The 23,263-nt window shown below is 29.9% G+C and overlaps 1 protein-coding gene across 1 annotated transcript in view; it reads left to right on the forward strand.

The window, feature by feature from the left end:
* The window catches only part of LOC143223909 (mitochondrial import inner membrane translocase subunit TIM44-like), a 38,452-nt gene that overhangs the window by 3,291 nt on the left and 11,898 nt on the right, over positions 1-23,263 (forward strand). The window contains exons 2-10 of the mRNA XM_076452384.1: positions 849-926; positions 1,441-1,521; positions 3,661-3,741; positions 4,118-4,169; positions 18,373-18,439; positions 18,881-18,966; positions 19,920-20,012; positions 20,451-20,575; positions 21,404-21,454. Of these exons, the coding sequence (XP_076308499.1) occupies positions 849-926; positions 1,441-1,521; positions 3,661-3,741; positions 4,118-4,169; positions 18,373-18,439; positions 18,881-18,966; positions 19,920-20,012; positions 20,451-20,575; positions 21,404-21,454 (714 nt within the window). The remainder of the gene's footprint in view (positions 1-848; positions 927-1,440; positions 1,522-3,660; positions 3,742-4,117; positions 4,170-18,372; positions 18,440-18,880; positions 18,967-19,919; positions 20,013-20,450; positions 20,576-21,403; positions 21,455-23,263) is intronic.

The raw sequence follows: 23,263 nt of genomic DNA on the forward strand, positions 1-23,263 counted from the left end.
TATTTGTGAGTTGACTAAAACCAAAGTTTATAACCATTAAGTTGAATTTCAATACTTGTAGTGGACAAAGAATGGATAAGCCATTGTGTAAGACATAATAGCAATATTTCAATTATTTGATTAATTGGAATAATTGAAAATATCAATAATTGTAAATCCTAGTTTCTGTTAGTTTATTATTTTTGTTAATTTTTATTCTAGTCAATTGAGCTTAACAAATTTAAATTAATCCAAAATAATAATGAAATATCATAATAGCAAAATTTTTATTATAGTTGGAATAATTAAAAAACAGCAGTAATTAGAGACATTAGTTGATCATTTTAATGATATTATTGTATGATATTATTCAATTTAAACATAATTCTGATGTATTGATTACTTTACTTGACACTAATCAAATACTCATCAGTAATTGATTGAGTTCATCAGCTAACTCTAATGCTTAAACATAATTGAAAAGTACATAAAAATAACAATATACTTGTAATATTAAATCATCTATAGTAAGGATAGCTAATTATTTGAATACCAGTGTGAGAACACTATTTAGTTACATTGTTTATAGGATTATAAATCACTGATACCTTTCCATAAGTTCCATGAATAATCAGAATTATTTACAGAATGTTCTTACACAAGTCTTTACGTCTATTTGATATTTTGGTAATAAGAGGGTTGAAGAAACAGCTTTTAATGTTTCCTTACTTAAATATTTGGGATATCGTCCCAATAAGAAATGTTTTATTAATTTATTTAGTCTGTTTAATGTACATTTTTGCCACTGTATTTTGCATTAAAGCTGTTAAAATGTATGTATGTTTACAAAAGCATTTGATATGATTTAGGAAAGTCTTAGGAAGTTCAGAGAAGAAGCTGAGAAGTTGGAACAGTCAGAAGCTTTGCAGAAAGCAAGGAAAAAATATGTAAGTTTGAGTTTCAGAAGTGTTTTTTTGAAATTAGATCATGATACCAATGTGTGTGTGTGTGTGTGTGTGTTAATATATATTAGTGAAAATAAATACATTTTAGTGAAGCTAACTAGTAAAATAAGTAAACTCATAAGGAAGGACTGCATTAAAAACAGCAAATCTAAATCTCTGACTAATTATATTAGTTTATTAAAACTCAAAAACAAGCCGAAACAAAAACAAGTTAAACAAAACATGCACTTACCTCTAAAACCTAGGGTACATTTTATAATTCCACATTGCAGCTTGTACTTTGGGATCATGTAAGTTGATGTAGTGTTTTTGTTCAGTGTGGTTTTGTTTTGACTTGTTTTTTGAGCTATAACAAACTAATATATATACATATATATACTTGATGCTGCAGTATTATTTGTGTTAATGCAATTTTATATCTAAATTTAAATTAACTTGATATGATAATTAATGCTTTATTGATCAATTAATTTAATTTTATATCCATTACTTATAGGAATCTATAGAAGCTGAAACAGTAAAAAGTTCTCAGGTTCTGAAAGAACAACTTGAAAGTTGGAAAGATAAACTTAAAGAGGTATGTTATGAAACATGAATGAACAATGAAGTTGCTTTAGGTGGTAAATCACTAGCTAGTAGCACAGTAACTGCTGACAGACTTATAATTAGGCTTAGTGTTTTGTTGCATATTCAGATGAAAAGAAACAAGTTTCAGTTGTTAATTGTTCAAAAAATGGTTTACAGAGGGCTACTAGTATGATTCCATAGAGAGGGGGTTTATCTTACAGAGATAGGTTAGACTCTTTGAATTATTTTCTCTTGAGAAGATAAGGAGATGCTTTTATTGAATTTTACAAGATTATCTGGGGGATTGATAGTGTAGAGGCTTCTGTTTTCTTTGTGCTATATGCTGAAGATGGGTTGAACCCAGTTAAGACGGTTTTATTTTTCTAATAGGATGATTGACTTAAGGAATTATTTGTCATCAGGCTGGCACTTACAGGAAGTTAATTAAAGAATCAACAATTTCCTGATTTAAATTTAAACTTTTTTTTTCAGAGGTAATTGAGTAAGGACAGCCTTGAAGGACAAAATTGTTCATTTTTCTCTATAGGTTATAAATGTTATTGATTTTTATTTTGATATCCTTATGTTTTGCCTTGAAAATAGTACATTATGAAATTTAGTAATATTACCTTACCATTTGATATTTGAACACATGCTTTTGTTAGTGCTGACTAATTTACTATTTTCAAAGGATAAATTGAAACATAAAACAGGTCTAATTGGTACAGGTGTTGTTACTTCTCATTATATGTCATCATAAACAATGAGAGAAATGTTGTTATTAATTGATCTGTTTTTAAAATAAAGATATTTTTGCTTCTCTTTGGTTCAGGTTAAGTGAAAAAAGTATTTTGAATATTCTCACACATAATGTATTCTAGAGAAGGAAATGAAAGTACAGTAACACTGACTTACATTTTTTCTCATAGGGACCATTATGTGCTGTTGGCCATTGATTTGCTTTAGAGCTATTTCGTGAAATGTATAAGAGGCAACATTTATTATGAACTGAAATTGTATGTGTGTATATGGATATATCTCAAGTACTTTGTGTATAAATGTATATCACGTTCTTTCTCTTAAGGTACCATGGTATTAGTTAAAGTGGTAGTACAAACATTAAATAACTTCATTTATGTGAAGCAGAGAAACCAAAACTGGTATATAAAATTCCAAATTTTAATAAACTGTTTAAGTATAATTTATTTTATCAATGAATATGTTAGATTATATCTTCATTTTAACCCTGTAATAAACGTTTTATTTACTTTACCATCTAGCTAAAAACAAATATTATATGGAGGTAGACAACATACATGAATAAAAGTATACAATTAATATGTTGGCTCCTAAGCCTATTTTACTGATACTTTCCAGGGTTCCACTAGTCATTTTGCAATTACTCTTTTTAGGAAGAGTGTATATGTAGACATTGTGTCTCATCCAATAAGTGGTCCTTTAAAAAGAAAATAGAGCATGACTTACAGGTGGGTCATGGGGGTCTTACTGGTAGACTGTCATAACCTAGTAGTGAGTCGTGTGGGAGCCAACATGTTAATGGTATATTTTCTTCATTCAAGAAGATTTAAAAATAAAAGCTTCTCATATAATTAAAAATAACATTTTACACATATGTTATGGCAATATAACATAGATATTTCATTACGTAATAATTTATGCAAAGTATTTGAAAATTGTGTATGGTAGAAGATGCTAAAAAATTTAATGAAACTAAAATAATGAACTGGAAGTGTAATATGCATATATTACAGTTATTTGCACTTTGACATTCTCTTAGAAGTTTTTGCTATATTTTTGTAGAAAGCTTAAGAAAAATGCAACAATTAGGGATAAATGTTATATAACAGTGTAGTTGATCTTTAAGTGATCGAACAGATTAACTTTACTGTACAAGCTAAAAGTCTTGGTGTTTGAAACTACTGTCAGTTTGTGGTAAGTTTTTTATTGTGCATTGTATTATTAATTCAACTGTTTAAAAATAAATATTAGATCATAGAGTTATCACTTAAATAGCTTTTTCAGAAAAATGTTTTTATAGTAAGTTTAATGAGTAGAGGTGGTAATTTATGTGCAGAATACTGACAAAAGTTTTCTACTGCATTGATTGCATTTTATTCTGATAAACTAGGGAATTGAAGAAGCTCAGAAGAGTGAATTAGGAAAAAAAGGTTTAGAAATTACTGAAGAGATCACCAAGTCAGCAAGAAGTGCAGAGAATCTTTAAGTAAACACAGAGAACAGCTGAGTAAGAGGCGAAAAGTTAAAAACTGTCTCTGAGGTAGTTTGCTCATTTCTTAATTTGTAATTATTGGTTTTGTTTTGCAACATATTTTTTACAAATTACATTTTTTCTGTTGGGAACGTAACATATTTCTTACAAATAAATTTTGTTTTCTTCATGTTAATGTTTAATTCAAGCATTCAGTTTCTTCAATTAATATTTCTAATAGCTTTATTTTCTCTGTACCTTTACTGATTTTTAGTAAAATAATTTTCTATTACTTATCTGTGTAAATGGATAGTTTTACTTCAGTTTGGATAATGATTTATCTTCAATATTCTTTTGTAGGGGTTAAAGCAGTAAGGCAAAAATCAGTGAGAGTACCTTTAGTAGAGTAGGAGTATACAAACCACCAGGTAAGTTTAATTTTGTATTTTATTTCATAACATTTGTAATTAACTCACATGCACCTTCAATTGTTTTTAGACTTATTCTTATGTTAGTTTTATTTTGAAAAAATGTATTATATGCCAGAAAAAATTCAAACTTTGGGCATAATGAAAGCAAAAGAGGTAGTGTTGACTAAGAAATCACTTATTAAAATCAACTGCTGTACTATATTTATTAGACTCTTAGAAATGCCAAAGGAAGCTTTTTTACTTACATTAAAATTAAGGATAATCTGCATAATGTTATTTAAAATAAAAGCTTCTCTATAGTGAATTATAGATTATTTATCTAGCTGCTTCTGATGGATACATCTTGAGACTGATAAAAAATGTATCTCATAGTAATTTCTTAAAAATATCTATCGTTCAACTTTTGTTGTATATATATACATATTGTCAAGTGTTTTATGCAGGAATTAGGTACATATATTTTCATTATAATTGCATCACCTTGTGACATCTGTTAAACTTGTAATATGAAATCATGTGTAAACTGTAGTACGTATTAGGTTGTCCAGAAATAAATGTCATTTTTGGACTGCAAAGTTAGGAAAAGTATAAACCAGTGTTGTAAAACATGCTTTAATTAAAGTAAGCACCATTTGCTCCAACACATTTTTGCCAATGTGTAATAATGCTGTTTATGTCCCTGCTATAGAAATCAGAGTTTCTGTGGTTAATGAACTCACTGAAAGATTCTTCTGCAGCTGCCTGGTTGTGAAACCATTTGTTGTTCAAAAAGTTGGCTTGAAAAAATAAAAATCTGTAGGAGAAAGGTCTGGGAAATAAGATGGATGAGGCAGAACCCAGATTCCCAACTTGTTCAATTTTGAAGCATCTGGACAGATCTCATAATGCTGATTTTATTGATCTTCAGCCAGCTTGTGCGGAACCCACTTATCCAACTTTTTCCATCTTTCCAATCACACTCATGTGGTTGGCAATGCTTGATTTGCTTGCACCAAGCTATTCTGGAAGCTCATGTACTGTTGTGCATTGGATCTGTCTCAACTGCTTCCCTTAATGTGTTTTCATTTAAGGATGGTTTCATTCCATGACTTTCGTGGTCTTCAAGACTTTTACCTCCAGGTCAAAACCTTTGGAATCAATGCAGAACTGTACATTCTGTAACAGATCCATGTTTAAGTGCCTGGTTGATGTTCTGTGTAGTTTCGGTAGCTTTTTGTCCAAGTTTGAAGTTGTAGAGGAAAATCAAATGAATGTCTTTCTTGTCCATGCTGCCTTGGGGTTTTCAAAAGTTACTCTGAGTAGAGTTGAAACAGCAGACATTTAAGACACCTTGTAAGCGACAAACATTGGATTAAACCGATCAGCTAATGATTAGTTACTCAATATTCAGCTTCTAAATGTCAATGTGAGAATTCTGACATTCATTTCTGGACAACCTAATACAGTGTAGTGTATTTTAATACATCATGGCTAGAACTTGCCATTAGTATCCCAGGTTATGGTTTGAAAGGAAAAATGTTTGATCATGATATGCCTCTGAAGACACACTTTAAGATGTGGGAATGCTATGACAGTTATTTATATTTTTGAATATAAGCTATGTTGGTTTACCTATTACTGAGTGGTTTCTTTCTTATCTAAAGCTTTAGAGTAGGAATGGCTGTGTTCAGACTCTGTGATCTGAATGTTTAGCTCACTCCACTTAGTTTCATCCATGTAGAAAATAACAAATATTAAATTTATACACCGTTGTTATGTCAAATATTAAATTTATACACCATTGTTATGTCAAATACTAAATTTATACACCATTGTTGTACAAATACTAAATTGATACACTAATGTTAAACCAAATACTAAATTCATACACCAATGTTATACCAAATAATAAATTTATACATCAACATTATACCAAATACTAAATTTATACACCAATGTTATGTTAAATACGGAATTTATACACCAGTTTTATACCAAATACAGTGGTACCTCGGTTCTCGAACTTAATCCATTTCAGAAGGCTGTTCAAAAACCGATTTGTTCGTAAACTGAATCAATTTTTCCCATAAGAAATATTGTAAATTAAATTAATCCGTTCCAGACCTCCAAAAATTATGCATTATGAAGCATTTTAAGTAAAAATATTGCTTATTTATACCTGTATAATAATACTTGCATGTATAAAGTCAACCACAAAAGCTATAAACACAATAAAAAAACAATAAATGAAAATTTAACTGCACATTACCTGTGCTGAGGAGAGCTGATGGTAAAGTGAAAGGTGGTGAGGAGCGTGGAGTAGGAGGGTTATTATTGTTTGGAGGTCACCTTCCGTAAAACGTCAGGTAACTCTCCTTCTGGGCTATTTCTCTTTTCTGTCTCTTTGCACCGCTACAACCTGCTTGAGACTCACTGGACTTATTTCTCACTAAAAACTTGTCTAGTGAGGTTTGTTTCTGCCTGCATTTTAAAATGTTTCTGAAGTAAGACATGGCATTGTCATTGAAAAAGTTTGTGCTGCGGTTTGCTACAGCTTTGTCAGGGTGAAATTTTTCCAGAAAACTTTGTAACTCTCCCCATTTTCCACACATTTCCTTGATTAGTGAACTTCCTCCCTTCCCTCCTCCTCATCTGAAGACACTTTCTCAGTTGCCTTCTGTTGCTGCTCCTTCTGAAGGTCTTGGAGTTCTTCCATGGTGAGCTTAGTGTTGTGGTCTTCCACCAAGTCCTCCACATCATCACCACTCACATTCAAGCCCATACACTTGCCTAGTGAAACAATATCCTCAACAACAGGCTCAGCCTCACAGCCTTCAAAGTCTCTATCTGCCATTGAGTCTGGCCACAATTTCTTCTAGGCTGACTTAATGGTCCTCAAAGGCACTTCCCTGCAGGCTTTGTCTATGATCCTCAAACAATGGAGGATATTAAAGTGATTTTTCCAGAACTTTCTGAGGGTTAACTCTGTGTCAGAGGTCACTTCAAAGCACCTTTGAAACAGTGCTTTGGTATAGAGTTTCTTAAAGTTTGATATGAGTTGCTGGTCCATGGGTTGAATAAGAGGAGTCGGTTTGGGGCAAGAACTTCACCGTAATGAAACTGTACTCCTCCACCAACCCATCCTCCAAGCCTGGTGGGTGAGCAGGTGCATTGTCCATCCCAAGAAGGGCCTTGAGTGGCAACTGTTTTTTCCGTGAGGTAATTCTTTACATGGGGCAAAGCAGCTTCATGGACCCACTCCATAAAAAAATTGCTTGGTTACCCATTCTTTACTATTAGCCCTCCACATGACATTTAGTTTACTTTTCAGGACATTATTTTTCTCAAAACCCTCGGGTTCTCAGAATGGTACACAAGCAAAGGTTTAAGTTTTAAGTTCCCACTTGCATTACTACATAACAATAGAGTTAGCCTGTCCTTCATTGGCTTGTGTCCTAGCAGTGACTTCTCCTCCCTGGTGATGTAGGTCCTCTTTGGCATTTTCTTCCAAAAGAGGCCTGTCTCATCACAGTTGAACACTTGTTGGGGAATAAAACCCTCAGCTTTTACATAGTCCTTAAATTCCCTAACAAATTTATCAGCAGCATCTTTGTTAGAACTGGCACCCTCCCATGTCTCACCACACTATGTATGCCACTTCTCTTTTTAAATTTTTCAAACCACCCCCTACTAGCCTTAAAGGCATCACTTGTATCAGCACTCATTCCAGGGGTGTTTTTCAGGAGGTCAGCATGCAACTGCTTTGCTTTCTCACAAATGATGGTCTCAGAAATGCTATCACTAGCTAACTTTTTTCGTTCACCCAAACCAACAAAAGTTTTTCTACCTTTTCCATTGTTCTGATCTTTGTTTTGTAAGCACTGTCACTTGCTTTGCAACATCAGCTCCTTTGATGATTTCTTTATTTTTCAGTATGGTGCAGACTGTAGACTTCACCATACCAAACTGTGTAACAAGGTCAGACACACAAACACCACTCTCATGCCAGCTATGAGATCTTTTTTCACCTCTATTGTGGCTCTAACAACTTTTCTTTTTGGTTTGCTACTTTTTATTATCCTTTTTGACCCCATGTTGGCTTATTTAATCAGAATATTTAGAAAAACAACAACAAAAAAAAAAGAAAAACGAGAATGTTCACAGCAGAATTTAGTGGACTGAGCGACACGTGTGGGTAAAATGTTTTGGGCAAGCTATGCGAAAAATGGTCGAAGGGTTGTTAGGGCCACCAGTCTGGTTATTTCGGGGTTTCAGGCCACAACAGCTTAGTTTGGGAAGCGAGTTTATGTTTGACAACTGAGACATTTTTTCTTAAAAAATTTGTTCGAAAACCAAATTGTTCAAAAAGGTCGCTCGAAAACTTGAGATACCACTGTTCTAAATTTATACACCAATGTTGTACCAAATACGAAATTCATACACCAATGTTATACCAGATACTGAATTGATACACCAATGTTATACCAAATACTAAATTTATACACCAATGTTATATCAGATATTAAATTGATACACCAATGTTATACCAAATAATAAATTTATACACCAATTTTATACAAATACTAAATTTATACATCAATGTTATACCAGATACTAAATTAATACACCAATGTTATATCAGATACTAAATTGATACACTGATGTTATACCAAATAATAAATTTATACACCAATGTTATACAAATACTAAATTTATACATCAGTGTTATACCAGATACTAAATTAATACACCAATGTTATATCAGATACTAAATTGATACACCAATGTTATACCAGATACTAAATTTATACATCAGTGTTATACCAAATAATAAATTGATACACCAGTGTTATACCAGATACTAAATTTATACATCAGTGTTGTACCAAATAATAAATTGATACACCAGTGTTATATCAAATAATAAATTTATACATCAATGTTATATAAGATACTAAATTTATATCCCAACATTATACCAAATAATAAATTTATATACCAATGTTGTACCAAACAATAAATTTATACACCAATGTTATACCAGATAATAAATTGATACAGCAATGTTATACCAAATAATAAATTTATATACCAATGTTGTACCAAATAATAAATTTATACACCAATGTTATACCAGATACTAAATTGATACACCAATGTTATACCAAATGATAAACTTATATTCCAATGTTGTACCAAATAATAAATTTATACACCAATGTTATACAAAATAAACTTATATACCAATGTTGTACCAAATAATAAATTTATACACCAATGTTATACAAAATAATAAATTTACACACCAATGTTATACCAAATAATAAATTGATACACCAGTGTTATACCAAATAATAAATTTATATACCAATGTTGTACCAAACAATAAATTTATACACCAATGTTATACCAGATACTAAATTTATACACCAATGTTATATCAGATACTAAATTGATACACCAATGTTATACCAAATAATAAATTTATACACCAATGTTATACCAAACAATAAATTTATACACCAATGTTACACCAGATACTAAACTTATACACCAATGTTATACCAGATACTAAATTTATACACCAATGTTATACCAGATACTAAATTAATACACCAATGTTATACCAGATACTAAATTGATACACCAATGTTGTACCAGATACTAAATTGATACACCAATGTTGTACCAAATAATAAATTGATACACCAATGTTGTACCAAATAATAAATTTATACACCAATGTTATACCAGATACTAAATTTATACACAAATGTTATACCAGATACTAAATTTATACACCAACGTTATGCTAAATACTAAATTGATACACCAATGTTATACCAAATAATAAATTTACACACCAATGTTATACCAGATACTAAATTTATACACCGCTACACTTTTTTCACTGCTATAAAGATCTTTTCCGTATCAAGGCAGAATAAACATCAGTGTTGGAACATTTGACAGTCTTGAACTTCGAAGATTATAGAAAGATTGTGGTGATATGGTGATATCAATTGTTGTCATGGTTACCAGTCTTTCCACCTAGGATCAGATTCAGGCCAACACCATCATGTCCTTTAGTCCTCAGGACATTTCTGAAAACAGCAGCCAGATTGTAAAATGTAATCTAGTGTCTTGTAAGAAAAAGGAATGAGTAATAAGTAGACTAAGGTGATTATATATGTTACTAACCACAACAGTGAGTTTAAGTAATAAATAGACTAAGGTGATTATATATGTTACTAACCACAACAGTGAGTTTAAGTAATAAGTAGACTAAGGTGATTATATATGTTACTAACCACAACAGTGAGTTTAAGTAATAAGTAGACTAAGGTGATTATATATGTTACTAACCACAACAGTGAGTTTAAGTAATAAGTAGACTAAGGTGATTATATATGTTACTAACCACAACAGTGAGTTTAAGTAATAAGTAGACTAAGGTGATTATATGTGTTACTAACCACAACAGTGAGTTTAAGTAATAAGTAGACTAAGGTGATTATATATGTTACTAACTACAACAGTGAATTTAAGTAATAAGTAGATTAAGGTGATTATATATGTTACTAACTACAACAGTGAATTTAAGTAATAAGTAGACTAAGGTGAATATATATGTTACTAACCACAACAGTGAGTTTAAGTAGTAAGTAGACTAAGGTTGATTATATATGTTATTAACCACAACAGTGAATTTAAGTAATAAGTAGACTAAGGTGATTATATATGTTACTAACTACAACAGTGAGTTTAAGTAGTAAGTAGACTAAGGTGATTATATGTGTTACTAACCACAACAGTAAGTTTAAGTAGTAAGTAGACTAAGGTGATTATATATGTTACTAACCACAACAGTGAGATCAAGTAATAAATAGGTAAGGTGATTATATATGTTACTAACCACAACAGTGAGTTTAAGTAGTAAGTAGACTAAGGTGATTATACATGTTACTGACCACAACAGTGAGTTTAAGTAGTAAGTAGACTAAGGTGATTATATATGTTACTAACCACAACAGTGAGTTTAAGTAATAAGTAGACTAAGGTGATTATATATGTTACTAACCACAACAGTGAGTTTAAGTAATAAGTAGACTAAGGTGATTATATATGTTACTAACCACAACAGTGAGTTTAAGTAATAAGTAGACTAAGGTGATTATATATGTTACTAACTACAACAGTGAATTTAAGTAATAAGTAGACTAAGGTGATTATATATGTTACTAACTACAACAGTGAATTTAAGTAATAAGTAGACTAAGGTGATTATATATGTTACTAACTACAACAGTGAATTTAAGTAATAAGTAGACTAAGGTGAATATATATGTTACTAACCACAACAGTGAGTTTAAGTAGTAAGTAGACTAAGGTGATTATATATGTTACTAACCACAACAGTGAGTTTAAGTAATAAGTAGACTAAGGTGATTATATATGTGTTACTAACCACAACAGTGAGTTTAAGTAGTAAGTAGACTAAGGTGATTATATATGTTACTAACCACAACAGTGAGTTTAAGTAATAAGTAGACTAAGGTGATTATATATGTGTTACTAACCACAACAGTGAGTTTAAGTAATAAGTAGACTAAGGTGATTATATATGTTACTAACCACAACAGTGAGTTTAAGTAATAAGTAGACTAAGGTGATTATATATGTTACTAACCACAACAGTGAGTTTAAGTAATAAGTAGACTAAGGTGATTATATGTGTTACTAACCACAACAGTGAGTTTAAGTAATAAGTAGACTAAGGTGATTATATATGTTACTAACTACAACAGTGAATTTAAGTAATAAGTAGATTAAGGTGATTATATATGTTACTAACTACAACAGTGAATTTAAGTAATAAGTAGACTAAGGTGAATATATATGTTACTAACCACAACAGTGAGTTTAAGTAGTAAGTAGACTAAGGTTATTATATATGTTATTAACCACAACAGTGAATTTAAGTAATAAGTAGACTAAGGTGATTATATATGTTACTAACTACAACAGTGAGTTTAAGTAGTAAGTAGACTAAGGTGATTATATGTGTTACTAACCACAACAGTGAGTTTAAGTAGTAAGTAGACTAAGGTGATTATATATGTTACTAACCACAACAGTGAGATCAAGTAGTAAGTAGACTAAGGTGATTATACATGTTACTGACCACAACAGTGAGTTTAAGTAGTAAGTAGACTAAGGTGATTATATATGTTACTAACCACAACAGTGAGTTTAAGTAATAAGTAGACTAAGGTGATTATATATGTTACTAACCACAACAGTGAGTTTAAGTAATAAGTAGACTAAGGTGATTATATGTGTTACTAACCACAACAGCGAGTTTAAGTAATAAGTAGACTAAGGTGATTATATATGTTACTAACTACAACAGTGAATTTAAGTAATAAGTAGACTAAGGTGATTATATATGTTACTAACTACAACAGTGAATTTAAGTAATAAGTAGACTAAGGTGAATATATATGTTACTAACCACAACAGTGAGTTTAAGTAGTAAGTAGACTAAGGTGATTATATATGTTACTAACCACAACAGTGAGTTTAAGTAATAAGTAGACTAAGGTGATTATATATGTTACTGACCACAACAGTGAGTTTAAGTAGTAAGTAGACTAAGGTGATTATATATGTTACTAACCACAACAGTGAGTTTAAGTAATAAGTAGACTAAGGTGATTATATATGTTACTAACCACAACAGTGAGTTTAAGTAATAAGTAGACTAAGGTGATTATATATGTTACTAACCACAACAGTGAGTTTAAGTAGTAAGTAGACTAAGGTGATTATATATGTTACTAACCACAACAGTGAGTTTAAGTAATAAGTAGACTAAGGTGATTATATATGTTACTAACCACAACAGTGAGATCAAGTGATAAATAGAGTAAGGTGATTATATATGTTACTAACCACAACAGTGAGTTTAAGTAATAAGTAGACTAAGGTGATTATATATGTTACTAACCACAACAGTGAGTTTAAGTAATAAGTAGACTAAGGTGATTATATATGTTACTGACCACAACAGTGAGTGTAAGTAATAAGTAGACTAAGGTGATTATATATGTTACTAACCACAACAGTGAGTTTAAGTAATAAGTAGACTAAGGTGATTATGTATTATACTAATCACAACATTGATTTTAAGTAATAAGTAGACTGAGGTGATTATATATTATACTTTATATGCAAAAACGGCTCGTTTGGGTTGAGAAAATATTTATGATATATTATACTAATCACAACATTGAGTTTAAGTAATAAGTAGACTAAGGTGATTATATATGTTACTAACCACAACAGTGAGTTTAAGTAGTAAGTAGACTAAGGTGATTATATATGTTACTAACCACAACAGTGAGATCAAGTAATAAATAGAGTAAGGTGATTATATATGTTACTAACCACAACAGTGAGTTTAAGTAATAAGTAGACTAAGGTGATTATATATGTTACTAACCACAACAGTGAGTTTAAGTAATAAGTAGACTAAGGTGATTATATATGTTACTGACCACAACAGTGAGTGTAAGTAATAAGTAGACTAAGGTGATTATATATGTTACTAACCACAACAGTGAGTTTAAGTAGTAAGTAGACTAAGGTGATTATATATGTTACTAACCACAACAGTGAGTTTAAGTAATAAGTAGACTAAGGTGATTATGTATTATACTAATCACAACATTGAGTTTAAGTAATAAGTAGACTGAGGTGATTATATATTATACTTTATATGCAAAAACGGCTCGTTTGGGTTGAGAAAATATTTATGATATATTATACTAATCACAACATTGAGTTTAAGTAATAAGTAGACTAAGGTGATTATATATGTTACTAACCACAACAGTGAGTTTAAGTAATAAGTAGACTAAGGTGATTATATATGTTACTAACTACAACAGTGAATTTAAGTAATAAGTAGATTAAGGTGATTATATATGTTACTAACTACAACAGTGAATTTAAGTAATAAGTAGACTAAGGTGAATATATATGTTACTAACCACAACAGTGAGTTTAAGTAGTAAGTAGACTAAGGTTATTATATATGTTATTAACCACAACAGTGAATTTAAGTAATAAGTAGACTAAGGTGATTATATATGTTACTAACTACAACAGTGAGTTTAAGTAGTAAGTAGACTAAGGTGATTATATGTGTTACTAACCACAACAGTAAGTTTAAGTAGTAAGTAGACTAAGGTGATTATATATGTTACTAACCACAACAGTGAGATCAAGTAATAAATAGAGTAAGGTGATTATATATGTTACTAACCACAACAGTGAGTTTAAGTAGTAAGTAGACTAAGGTGATTATACATGTTACTGACCACAACAGTGAGTTTAAGTAGTAAGTAGACTAAGGTGATTATATATGTTACTAACCACAACAGTGAGTTTAAGTAATAAGTAGACTAAGGTGATTATATATGTTACTAACCACAACAGTGAGTTTAAGTAATAAGTAGACTAAGGTGATTATATGTGTTACTAACCACAACAGCGAGTTTAAGTAATAAGTAGACTAAGGTGATTATATATGTTACTAACTACAACAGTGAATTTAAGTAATAAGTAGACTAAGGTGATTATATATGTTACTAACTACAACAGTGAATTTAAGTAATAAGTAGACTAAGGTGATTATATATGTTACTAACTACAACAGTGAATTTAAGTAATAAGTAGACTAAGGTGAATATATATGTTACTAACCACAACAGTGAGTTTAAGTAGTAAGTAGACTAAGGTGATTATATATGTTACTAACCACAACAGTGAGTTTAAGTAATAAGTAGACTAAGGTGATTATATATGTGTTACTAACCACAACAGTGAGTTTAAGTAGTAAGTAGACTAAGGTGATTATATATGTTACTAACCACAACAGTGAGTTTAAGTAATAAGTAGACTAAGGTGATTATATATGTTACTAACCACAACAGTGAGTTTAAGTAATAAGTAGACTAAGGTGATTATATATGTTACTAACCACAACAGTGAGTTTAAGTAATAAGTAGACTAAGGTGATTATATATGTTACTAACCACAACAGTGAGTTTAAGTAATAAGTAGACTAAGGTGATTATATGTGTTACTAACCACAACAGTGAGTTTAAGTAATAAGTAGACTAAGGTGATTATATATGTTACTAACTACAACAGTGAATTTAAGTAATAAGTAGATTAAGGTGATTATATATGTTACTAACTACAACAGTGAATTTAAGTAATAAGTAGACTAAGGTGAATATATATGTTACTAACCACAACAGTGAGTTTAAGTAGTAAGTAGACTAAGGTTATTATATATGTTATTAACCACAACAGTGAATTTAAGTAATAAGTAGACTAAGGTGATTATATATGTTACTAACTACAACAGTGAGTTTAAGTAGTAAGTAGACTAAGGTGATTATATGTGTTACTAACCACAACAGTAAGTTTAAGTAGTAAGTAGACTAAGGTGATTATATATGTTACTAACCACAACAGTGAGATCAAGTAGTAAGTAGACTAAGGTGATTATACATGTTACTGACCACAACAGTGAGTTTAAGTAGTAAGTAGACTAAGGTGATTATATATGTTACTAACCACAACAGTGAGTTTAAGTAATAAGTAGACTAAGGTGATTATATATGTTACTAACCACAACAGCGAGTTTAAGTAATAAGTAGACTAAGGTGATTATATATGTTACTAACTACAACAGTGAATTTAAGTAATAAGTAGACTAAGGTGATTATATATGTTACTAACTACAACAGTGAATTTAAGTAATAAGTAGACTAAGGTGAATATATATGTTACTAACCACAACAGTGAGTTTAAGTAGTAAGTAGACTAAGGTGATTATATATGTTACTAACCACAACAGTGAGTTTAAGTAATAAGTAGACTAAGGTGATTATATATGTTACTGACCACAACAGTGAGTTTAAGTAGTAAGTAGACTAAGGTGATTATATATGTTACTAACCACAACAGTGAGTTTAAGTAATAAGTAGACTAAGGTGATTATATATGTTACTAACCACAACAGTGAGTTTAAGTAATAAGTAGACTAAGGTGATTATATATGTTACTAACCACAACAGTGAGTTTAAGTAGTAAGTAGACTAAGGTGATTATATATGTTACTAACCACAACAGTGAGTTTAAGTAATAAGTAGACTAAGGTGATTATATATGTTACTAACCACAACAGTGAGATCAAGTGATAAATAGAGTAAGGTGATTATATATGTTACTAACCACAACAGTGAGTTTAAGTAATAAGTAGACTAAGGTGATTATATATGTTACTAACCACAACAGTGAGTTTAAGTAATAAGTAGACTAAGGTGATTATATATGTTACTGACCACAACAGTGAGTGTAAGTAATAAGTAGACTAAGGTGATTATATATGTTACTAACCACAACAGTGAGTTTAAGTAATAAGTAGACTAAGGTGATTATGTATTATACTAATCACAACAGTGAGTTTAAGTAATAAGTAGACTAAGGTGATTATATATGTTACTATCCACAACAGTGAGTTCAAGTAATTAGTAGACTAAGGTGATTATATATGTTACTAACCACAACTGTGAGTTTAAGTAATAAGTAGACTAAGGTGATTATATATGTTACTATCCACAACAGTGAGTTCAAGTAATTAGTAGACTAAGGTGATTATATGTGTTACTAACCACAATGGTGAGTTTAAGTAGTAAGTAGACTGAGGTTATTATATATGTTATTAACCACAACAGTGAGTTTAAGTAATAAGTAGACTAAGGTGATTATGTATTATACTAATCACAACATTGATTTTAAGTAATAAGTAGACTGAGGTGATTATATATTATACTTTATATGCAAAAACGGCTCGTTTGGGTTGAGAAAATATTTATGATATATTATACTAATCACAACATTGAGTTTAAGTAATAAGTAGACTAAGGTGATTATATATGTTACTAACCACAACAGTGAGTTTAAGTAGTAAGTAGACTAAGGTGATTATATATGTTACTAACCACAACAGTGAGATCAAGTAATAAATAGAGTAAGGTGATTATATATGTTACTAACCACAACAGTGAGTTTAAGTAATAAGTAGACTAAGGTGATTATATATGTTACTAACCACAACAGTGAGTTTAAGTAATAAGTAGACTAAGGTGATTATATATGTTACTAACCACAACAGTGAGTGTAAGTAATAAGTAGACTAAGGTGATTATATATGTTACTAACCACAACAGTGAGTTTAAGTAGTAAGTAGACTAAGGTGATTATATATGTTACTAACCACAACAGTGAGTTTAAGTAATAAGTAGACTAAGGTGATTATGTATTATACTAATCACAACATTGAGTTTAAGTAATAAGTAGACTGAGGTGATTATATATTATACTTTATATGCAAAAACGGCTCGTTTGGGTTGAGAAAATATTTATGATATATTATACTAATCACAACATTGAGTTTAAGTAATAAGTAGACTAAGGTGATTATATATGTTACTAACCACAACAGTGAGTTTAAGTAATAAGTAGACTAAGGTGATTATATATTACACTAATCACAACTGTGAGTTTAAGTAATAAGTAGACTAAGGTGATTATATATGTTACTAACCACAACAGTGAGATCAAGTAATAAATAGAGTAAGGTGATTATATATGTTACTAACCACAACAGTGAGTTTAAGTAGTAAGTAGACTAAGGTGATTATATATGTTACTAACCACAACAGTGAGTTTAAGTAATAAGTAGACTAAGGTGATTATATATGTTACTATCCACAACAGTGAGTTCAAGTAATTAGTAGACTAAGGTGATTATATATGTTACTAACCACAACTGTGAGTTTAAGTAATAAGTAGACTAAGGTGATTATATATGTTACTATCCACAACAGTGAGTTCAAGTAATTAGTAGACTAAGGTGATTATATGTGTTACTAACCACAATGGTGAGTTTAAGTAGTAAGTAGACTGAGGTTATTATATATGTTATTAACCACAACAGTGAGTTTAAAATATTATTTTGCAGGAAAAGGATGTAAAGATAAGCACATAATCAAAGTCTGTTCAAAGTCAACTTATATATATAAACCTCACATTTATGGTAGCTGCAACAGTAATTATTAATTAATTCAATATATTTTAGTCAAACTTAGAAAAAGAATTGAAAAACCAGATGTGGGCAGTGAAGATAAAGTATTAACTCCTAATACGTGAGTAACTTTTCAATTTTATTGAAATGTTGTTTTTGAAATTATTTTCAATATTGTATCCCATCCTTCTTTATTCTACATTCAGTCAAAATCAGGAGATTTCAACTTAACTTTGCAAAATATTTTCTACTCCAATCTTTTATTATATTTGTGAGTTCTACCTAACCTGTTGAGGAATTAGAACTACCACTCTAGTATACTTATTTATCTGCTTGTGCATCGATTCATCCTCAATAAAGATTAAACTTTTGGCAAGTTGCTTCAATTAGCTTTCAAATGTATATGGTAGATTTGTGGATTTTTATGCTAGTAATGATAATTTTATCCTTGAATGACTTTATTGAAGCTTGATATTTATAATATACCATTATTTTGCCCAAGTTCTTTCTAGTTCAGACCTGCTGTTTATTTAAAAGAAAAATCTTTAAATTGTTGTTTCAGAGAGGCCACAGGCTTGGAATTACATAAAGATTCCAAGTGGTTCCAAAGTTGGCAGAATTTTAAAGATAACAATCCATATGTTAATAGTAAGTACTTTACTGTAATCTTACAATGATTATGGCTTTAGTTTCATCACAACATTTAACATCTCAGTTTTTTATTTAGATAATTGATCTACATACTCTCAGACACAGATCGTAATCGTTTAATTAGAAAAAGCTAGAAATAAGTAGGTATTAAATCTTTTAGCATAATTTGATGAATTAGATCTCAGTAATATATATATATGATATTAAAATATAAATTAAAAAGTACCTCAATAATTTTTTGTGATAATTGTTTTTTTAAAGTTGTCTTACAAATTTTTAATCTGCATTTTTTAACATTTTTAGTTCAAGAAGTTTTTACAGAAATTATTCCTTTCAGTTGTTAAAACAAATTACAGCTTCAAACATTGGTAGTAATGAAAATGTAACATACATTTATTTGTAATCTGATGACTTTAGTGAACAGAATATTGTGCCAACTTCCCAGTGGCTCAGCTGTATGTCTGCAGACTTACAACTCTTAAAAACTGGGTTTTGATGTTTATGGTGGGCATAGCATCTGTAGCTTATTGTGCAGCTTTGAAAATCATGTGCACCTTTAATGGCCTTCATATAGAGTTTGTTTGTATTGGACAATAATCTTATCTGTAGAACTACATTTTGTTTATGTCATGCTCACCTGGTGGGCCAATAGTAAATGTATGGACTTACAATGCTAAAACCTGGAGTTCAATTACCTGCAGTAGAAAGAGTGCACATAGCACATATGTAGCTTTGTGTAATCTTGATTTTTATAATGTTTAAGATCAGGATGTGATACCCAAAATGGGCAGAGCATAGATTGTCCATTGTGTAACTTTGCGATTAACAACAAACAAACAAAGAGAACCTATTTCATAACTTGATATTCATTTCATAATGGTGACTTCTTTGTGTATATTTTCTGTTTAGACAGCTCATTTGGTTAATCATATTTATGCTTTTATAAACAGAAGTTTTTGATTGGAAAATGAAATATGATGAAAGTGATAACCCAGTTATTCGAGCATCTCGATTAGTAACTGACAAAATCTCTGATATTATGGGTGAGTGATATGTTGCTGTATTCTAAATAAACAAACTTTCATCCAAGTTACATGAAATATAGTTTTAATTACTGACTAGCTGACTCTATTAATATTTAAGATTGACAGGTTGTATGTGGTATTATTAGTAAGTTTCTGAGAAAAGTTAAAGCTTAAGTCTGATAGTCTGAGAAAGAGAATGTTTAACATTCCAAATGTGTTAAGTAGTACACTGTGTAATTAACCACTCAAAGGGTCATATGTATTTTATTCATAAAACTTATAACCAAAACTATAATAGTATACTTAGACACGTCACTTATATCTCTATGGATAGATTTTCAGCTCTTTATAACTTGTTCAATGACAATAAAAATATTGTTACATACAGAGAATGCTTTAGTCATATATGATTTTTGTTGTGTGGTTATGTATAATTGTGCCATGATTTTTAAACAGGTGGACTTTTTCAGAAAACAGAATTATCAGAAGTATTAACAGAAATCATCAAAATGGATCCAACTTTTGAAAAAGAAAAATTTCTTAGAGAGTGTGAGCTAGAAATTATCCCAAACATCTTAGAAGTGAGTAAACTTAGCATCACAAACTTTTGGAGTGTGTGCTTTATGGCAGTTTATTTTACTAAATTTTACTTTTTTATTTTTATAAAAGGCTGGTTTAGAAATATTAGTTTCTGTAAAATAACATTGATATCCAGAATCCAATTATATTAAAATATTTTATTCTGTGCCAGTAATAAACATTCTTCTGTTTAAAAGGTTTATTTTATATTTTGGGTATCATAGTTTGCAGAGAAGAAGAATTATTTCAAACATTTCATTTGTGATATTTGGTGATTTTATCGATTAAATTTGCACAATGTTTGAGTTTTGTTAACTTATAACTACAATGTACTGCTTATTCATTGTTGGTTGACTTCATCAGTGACGTGTACTGTTTGGTTTTTTGCTCACTTATTGTCAAGATATACAGTTTGGTTTTTCTCGATTTACCGACCATAATGCAATAGTTGAGTTTTGCTTTCTTATTATGACAACGTAAATCAACATAAAACCACCAACTATATAATGTTTGGTTTTTGCTCACTTGTTTCTACAATGTGTGGTTTCATTTTTGTTAACTTGCTATCACAATAAAATGTTTATTTTCTGATTTACTACCACAATGTACTTTTTGATCTTTGTTTGCTTGTTCCAGTGTTACATTTTGTTTGTTGACGTACTACCACAATGATATGCACTGTTTGTTTTTTTGTTAAACTGCTATCACAGTTTATGGTGAGCCTGATACTTTTGTTTATATTTCTCAAATGAATTTTGAAACATTTAATTCTTTTTGTCCGGTAACTTTTCTTTCATGTAATACATGTATTGATACCTTTATTTTTGAAGGCCATGATTCGAGGAGATCTAGAAATTCTAAAGGATTGGTGCCATGAGGCAGTAAGTATTATAATATTTAGAACCAAAGTTATCAAAACTTGGTATTAAAAGAATAATTTTTAATAATATTTAAACTAATTCATTTTTATGGAGGTCAAGAGATCATTGTACAATCTTCAGATAAGTGTTCTCAAATTTGTTATCACATATTATCTGTTAATAATTTTCAGTAGTAAACATGTGGCATTAAAAAAAACAACAATTTTATCTAATCTGATGAAATGATTATTTCCCAGCACAGATAGCCCTCGTGTATCTTTGACAAAATTCAAAACACAAACAATCATTATTTCCTACATGGTTTTTCACAGCAAATTTGTCATTTACTTTCAAACAAGTCTATTTTTTATTGACAAAACATTATAATTCACTGTATTACCTTACAGACAATATGTTTATTTCTATTTTTTAGTTTGTTTGTTGTTAAACTTGCAATTGCAAAATGCTTTGCCAGTTACAGGGATTAAACTCATTTTTATTGTGTACGTTGTGAGTGGCCCAATGATATAGATAAAAATTTGCATTTTGATCTAACAAATAATTAATTGCTTTATACGTTATAACTATGCATGTAACCGTGGGGCAAAACCAACCTCTTCATCTGGTTAAAATTTTGATTACTACTGTCACACTGCTTAGACTAGTGTATTTTTATATATTCTAATTTTATTTACAATGAATTTTTGTTGCTCTTGTACAGGCATGATTTCAGATCCTTATCACTTTCTATTTTTAACAAAGAAAGGTTTCCTAAACTAGATAGTGTCACTGTAGCACTGAGTTGTTAGTGTTAGCTTTGGCAGATCATGTACAGAAATGGAGTTTTATAAGGATAACAGTATTTTAAAAATAAAACAAAATAAATTGAATGCTTTAATAACATATTGATTATAAGTACGAATTCAAAATGAATTATTAAAAACATGTAGTATTTACTTACAATTTAGTTATCAGTGTATTTGTTACCTCAAACACACATACTCCAACTGTATGATTGAGGAAGCAATGTTTGTAATAGCTGCTGCAGTATTGCTAATCATGTAAACAAAGGTGAATTAACTGATAAATAATATTGAAGCTTTAATGTGTGAACATTTGAGAAAATAAGGTATTTTGAATTTGGAATTTTAAGTCTTCAAATGAAGTATTTACTCTGGTTTTAGACAACAGAATTTGCATTAGTATGCTGTTATATATTTTGTTGTGTTGATATAGTAACTTATAACCTGTCATACAGTGAAAAAATATTTAAACCAGAATAAAATTCCAGGTACGAGTTGTTGGCTTTTACAATCTCTTGCTATAAAACACATCGTGTATTTGTCTGTCTGTCTCTTGGTAATGCACTGATGTCATAGCAATGTATTATGTAATTTAAGTAGTTTGGTTTCTTGTTAATTAGGAGCAAGTAGTCTGTATTTGATCAAAAATGAAAGGTATATTTAGACTAAAATGTATAAAATGTTGCAACATTATGAACACAAAAGGTACTGAATTTTGTTACTCTGACTTATAAGTTTAGTCCACATATAATAAAAATTCAATTCTTATTTTAACACTATAAATTTAAATCTCTCTATTATTTTAGTTGTTTTAATTGTAATGCATTGATGAAACTATGCCACATATTCTTTAATGTCTAAAGCCTAATATTCAGTTACCTAATTATTTTCCAACTGGCAAGCCCACAGGCAGACATGTACATGTATGCATTTCTTTAATGATACAATCTAGCAAAATAAAAATAAGTGGTATCATATATAACAACTTCTGATATATATATAAAAGTCAGTGTTTTGGTAACAGTAT

The sequence above is a fragment of the Tachypleus tridentatus genome, chromosome 8 (genome assembly GCF_004210375.1).
Source record: "Tachypleus tridentatus isolate NWPU-2018 chromosome 8, ASM421037v1, whole genome shotgun sequence".
NCBI lineage: Eukaryota > Metazoa > Arthropoda > Merostomata > Xiphosura > Limulidae > Tachypleus > Tachypleus tridentatus.